This window comes from Cicer arietinum, chromosome 3 (assembly GCF_000331145.2).
Source record: "Cicer arietinum cultivar CDC Frontier isolate Library 1 chromosome 3, Cicar.CDCFrontier_v2.0, whole genome shotgun sequence".
NCBI lineage: Eukaryota > Viridiplantae > Streptophyta > Magnoliopsida > Fabales > Fabaceae > Cicer > Cicer arietinum.
Window position 1 is genome coordinate 31,294,557 of NC_021162.2, and position 4,990 is coordinate 31,299,546.

The following is a 4,990-nucleotide window of genomic DNA, read 5'->3' on the forward strand; positions in this document are numbered from 1 at the left end:
AAAAAAAAAAAAAAAAAAAAAAAAAGCATCACCATAGCCACCATGTCCGCGATCGCACGACTAAGAGCGATCGCAGCGTCGCTAAAAACACTCAAATTCAATCTCAACCGTCCATTCGGATCCGCAGCTGCGGTTCAATACGACTACGATGATGACGAAGAAGAACAATTCGAACATAGCGCGCCACGTGGCATGCTCAACACAGAAGGTTCGGCGCCGGAGCGTGGTGTTCAATGGGTTATGATCGGTGAACCTGGAGTTAAGAGACACCTTTTCTCTGAGAGACTCTCGAAGCTTCTAGAAGTTCCTCACATTTCCATGGCCTCACTCCTTCATCAAGAACTTAACCCTCGTTCTTCTCTTTATCAGCAGGTAATCAATCACGTTCTACCTTTCTTAATTTGAATCTAATACGTATTATTAATTGTTAATTAATTTCTTTATAATCGTTGTAATTCAACCGTTGTTTTTTCCCCCTCTCTTTAAATTTCAGGTTAAAGTTGTTATAGCTTTATTATGTTGTAAAGAGAAGAGTATTGCTTTTTTTTAATTAAAGTGAAGAAAGAAAAGTGAGAATCACATTAAATTAAGTAGTAGTAATTATAGTTGTAAATTATGGTTTGCAACTTCAATTAATGTTGTAATATAAAGATTTTATAAGTCTTTGCAATGGTATTATCCTAACAACATTTGCTGCTGCATTTGTTTGCATTTAACTGCAACAACAACCACAATTTAGAACCATGGTAGTAATTAGTAATTGGCATGACAGTTCTTACCTGGGATAGCAAACTTTACCCTTTAAATTGGTTGTGGTTTGGTGATGTTTATCGTTGATTAATATTGTTGTTATTATTAGTGTGTGAATGTGGGGTTCTTTGTTGTAATTCAGATAGCGAGTGCATTGGATCATGGAAAACTTGTACCAGAGGAAATCATTTTTGCTTTGTTATCGAAGAGACTTGAAGATGGATACTATAGAGGTGAAACTGGATTCATTCTTGATGGAATCCCTCGATCAAGAATCCAAGCAGTAAGTTTGTTTCATTTCATTCACACTAATTCTTAATAATACAAGTTAGCATTACAAAATATTAGTTTAAACTTTAAAAGACTTTCATTGTTTGTGTAAACCAGTTTTACACTAACTAACATGAATTGAGAGAATTAGTCACATCAAACCATCTCACTCTTATAAGTGTATTCTAAAATTGATTGTATGAAGTGACCAAGTAGTGAATTCTTATTGGCTGTCATTGTAAAATAGATTTACATCGACAAGGCATGCATGTAAATAAATGTTATGTTGTCTTATTTGTTTATTACTATTATTATTTTAGGGCATTTGAATAGCATCTTTGGACTTATTTTCTGGGTATAAGTGCTTGGAAGAGCCATAGAAAATAAGTTAAATATGTCCTCTATAAGTTGCTTTTGGCTTCTTTTTACAAGCTCTTTTAGATATCTTATTTTCATAAACTCTAATATGATAGGTAGATGTTCATTAAGTGCTTAATTAAGCTCTACATGCCACTTCAGTGTATCTTGAGTTTTTAATTGGTAATAGTTAGATACTCCTGTAAGAATTATTTGTTGTATCATGCCTGCTAATCACAATTTCTGAATATTTATTTTAAAATTTTCTGAGGCAATGAAGTTCAACCTGAATTTTTCCTTTATGCTTATGCCCCATCTTTAAATTCTGGTTGTTACCAACTGCTTTGCAGGAGATTCTTGATCACATTGCTCATGTTGATCTAGTGGTGAATTTCAAATTTCCGCAAGAGGATTTCATGAAAAAGAAACTAGGACTTCGAAAATTTACTTCTTGTCAGGAACATGTTTTTACGACCAGCTCTTGGACCCCAACCAAGCAATCGCAGGATGAACATGTCCACAGTCGTTCAGAAGAGGTGACTCACTATACATAATCTTTCTTATGCTGGTTTCACATTCATTTGCCTTTCTTTGGTTCTAATATACTAATTACTTTTGTAGTCCATGATGTTGGAAGATTACTACAGGAAGCAGAAGAAACTTCTGAATTTCGAAGTTGCGGGTGGACCCGGAGAAACCTGGCAGGGTCTTCTGACTGCACTGCATCTCCAGCATATTAATGCTCTTAATTCTTCACAGAAGTTGACTGCTTGAAGAAAGGGCGTCAATCTTCCATGTGGCACCCATCTAATCCCTCCTCGGCATTATAGTATATGTGAATATGAGAGCTAGTAGAATTTAAAAGAAATTTTGTGAGTGTCCCAATTATTGGTGATCTTGTTTTTGAAAATTTTGAGTCAGTTTGTTAAGTAGTGCAGTTGTCCAAGTAAGAATCAAATACAAAATGTATGAGTATGACAACAAATTCTTGTAGTGACTCTGAGTCTATTTTGTTCAATTGTGTTCCATTCTTTTTTCTCTTTTCTAGTTTCTAGTAACTTGTATGATCCCAGAATCAACAAGCAAAGGACACGTTACATTAGCTTTAAAGTTTAAAGCATGTGATGTTCAAACTTTAGGACTTTCATATGTTTGTATCACTCTTTTACTGTAGCCCAGTATGTTCTTGCAAATTTGTATCCATGTATTGGAAGATAAATATTGTTGCTTTTTCTTTCTATGCACAGGTAATTTCCTGATTGATATTTGAAGCTGTAAATTCTACTGCTTTTCAGTTTTAAGGTTAATTTCATTTGATTGATATTAGAGTATGTTTGGTAATATGTTGAGATCAAGTAAACATGCGGCGAGTGTGAAGCTACAAGGTTGGAAGTAAACAGACAGTGAAAACTGATGTTTCCAAACACATTGTCCTTGGAACTCGGAATTTAAATATAGCAAACACAGCATATGAAAGCCATTAAATAAGGCAAATTAGAATCTACCCTCGCATTACCTTATTATACATTACTAGTACAAGCATAGACTCAATTTCATTATTTACATGCATGCCATTTTCACTATCTCGTGTTTGAATACTCATTAGTTGTTTTTCCTCCCTCTGCTAAAAGCTTTAGTATATATGTTATTTCTACAGTGACATCCAATACATGTTATAGGAATGAGGTAAAATCTGATATCTGCAAGGTCACTCACTGTGTACCCAAACATTCCTAAGAAGTTCATATCTGACAGCATACTCATTGCGACTTTCTTTCCGATTCAAGTTGGGTTTTGCCGATACCAGTGATGGGAAATTGCTAAATAAAATTGAAGATAATGGGGAGTTTAGTTCATCAAGCTCGTCGTCACTGGTGTACGACTTCCTAACAACAGATGATCTGCTTCTTCTCAGCTGACTGAGCTTAGATTCACCTCTGATCTCCCCAACAATGTTTGCAATGGTTGTAGCTTGTGGAGGTGAATATACAATTGGAGCAGCAATGCATGGGAAGTGGTTGACAGACTCGTTTCCATCCTCAAGATCATCCTGCATCAAAAGTATTTATCATATAACCCATATCAATTTCATTGAGCATTCCTCAGATACAGTTCATAGTTCCCATATGTGTGTAAAATGAATGCAACCATGTATATATGTAGGCATATATAGTGTCCAAGGCAAAAATTATGTTAATAAATTAAGAGTACAAAAAGATAGCAAATTTGGTTATCTAACCTGTGAGTCCAGAGCATCAAACACGGCAGTCGGAATTGGCTCAGGGCAAAACTCATCGGGGACAAAATTGTCTAGAATCTTCTTGATTATTGATGCACCAAACATTAGGCAAACCTTCACAAACAAGGATCCTTTTACCATGATTGACAAGAAACTTACAAAAAACTGAATGGAGAAAAGCATAAGTTGATTTGCTAACCTCTTTCCTGATGGATGCACTTAACAGCATATCCTTAGGAAGCATCAAGAGATCACTTAGTGCATTAAGAAGATGGAAGGCCTTGAAGGATGAATTTTCATCATTGTTATCAATGTCATCATCTTTATCCTTAAGCGAGTCGTCGTCATCGATACCAAATAGATCAGTCAGCCATCTAGACCAGTTACCAACCTGAGAAATTCAAAACAGAAACGAAAAAAGAGGCATGTATTCAAGATACAAAATGATTACAGGTTAAACAAGGTAGTAAGTTGAATCTATGTATGTATATTTGAATTGAATTCATGAGTGGATAGCTAGATTGAAGATTCTATAGCTTGCACAAAAGTAAAACTTTTTGAGATCAGAATGTTACCACAGTTTTTAGCCGAGCACCGGCTCCAAAGCTCGATTTACCAGGAGGAATGGGGAGAGCCTTGGGTTCACTAATTGGGTCAGATATAGGATCAGATGGAATGTCATCAGCAGATTCACGAAGAATGGCATTAAACATAGCGACATCTAATCTCGCTATGCACTGCTCCATTACCTACAAGTTACAAAAATGCATTCTAATGTCAGTTTAATCCCCTAAGCTGAACAAACTTAGATCGAACATTGATTAGTAGATTCAAAGATATCAATTTTTGGCAGTGTTGCAAGTGTTTTGGATTTGTACTTGAGCAATTTGCACAAATCATACAGTTCAAAACCCTTTTTATTATCAGACATTATACCTAACAGAGATGAGTTCAAGAAGTAGAAAAAAAGAAAAAAGACCAACATGTTCCACAACAAACAATATTGGGCTCTTAAGTACCATTTAGCATATAGTAAAACAAATGACAAAAGAACTTGACGAACTAACCAATCTAGGCAGAACAGACAGACAGCCACACTCATGCCCCTCAGCTCGGACCGGACAGATCCTTTCACAGGATTCTCTAAAAGCATTCTTCCAAATGTCTAGTGATAAATTTCCCAGTTCTTGATCATGTGAGCTAGTAATCTTTGCATCAACAAGCTGCATATGTGGAGTCAGAGACTGTATACATGTAAAGAAAGGTTTGTGTTAGATGCCAATAGAATTTGTTGATATCCATAATCAACTTGTATGTCAATTTTAGAATTGTTGAAAGTTTCATCTTTTCTGTTTGTAGGTTTTTACAAATTCA

The 4,990-nt window shown here is 35.5% G+C and overlaps 2 protein-coding genes across 3 annotated transcripts in view; one reads left to right on the forward strand and one right to left on the reverse strand.

The window, feature by feature from the left end:
* LOC101491838 (probable adenylate kinase 7, mitochondrial) lies at positions 1 to 2,615 on the forward strand. The gene is made up of 4 exons (XM_004513941.4): positions 1 to 372; positions 893 to 1,033; positions 1,728 to 1,913; positions 1,999 to 2,615. Exons 1-4 carry the CDS (start codon positions 43 to 45, stop codon positions 2,149 to 2,151), a joined length of 810 nt encoding a protein of 269 aa, XP_004513998.1. The 5' UTR covers positions 1 to 42; the 3' UTR covers positions 2,152 to 2,615.
* A 233-nt stretch (positions 2,616 to 2,848) lies between these two features.
* Positions 2,849 to 4,990, reverse strand: part of LOC101491530 (uncharacterized) — a 6,500-nt gene continuing 4,358 nt past the window's right edge. For both annotated transcript variants that reach the window (XM_004513940.4, XM_012719686.3), the window contains 5 exons: positions 4,684 to 4,860; positions 4,192 to 4,365; positions 3,816 to 4,007; positions 3,617 to 3,730; positions 2,849 to 3,427 (listed from right to left, as the gene is read on the reverse strand). In XM_004513940.4, the coding sequence (XP_004513997.1) occupies positions 3,086 to 3,427; positions 3,617 to 3,730; positions 3,816 to 4,007; positions 4,192 to 4,365; positions 4,684 to 4,860 (999 nt within the window). In that variant the 3' untranslated portion in view covers positions 2,849 to 3,085. The remainder of the gene's footprint in view (positions 3,428 to 3,616; positions 3,731 to 3,815; positions 4,008 to 4,191; positions 4,366 to 4,683; positions 4,861 to 4,990) is intronic.

Bases quoted from the DNA above. Each gene is read 5' to 3' on its own strand.
- LOC101491838 (XM_004513941.4), top strand. From the start codon at position 43: ATGTCCGCGATCGCACGACTAAGAGCGATCGCAGCGTCGCTAAAAACA. The intron at 373-892 runs GTAATCAATCAC...GTTGTAATTCAG, and splicing joins GTTCTTCTCTTTATCAGCAG to ATAGCGAGTGCATTGGATCA. The intron at 1,914-1,998 runs GTGACTCACTAT...TTACTTTTGTAG, and splicing joins TCCACAGTCGTTCAGAAGAG to TCCATGATGTTGGAAGATTA.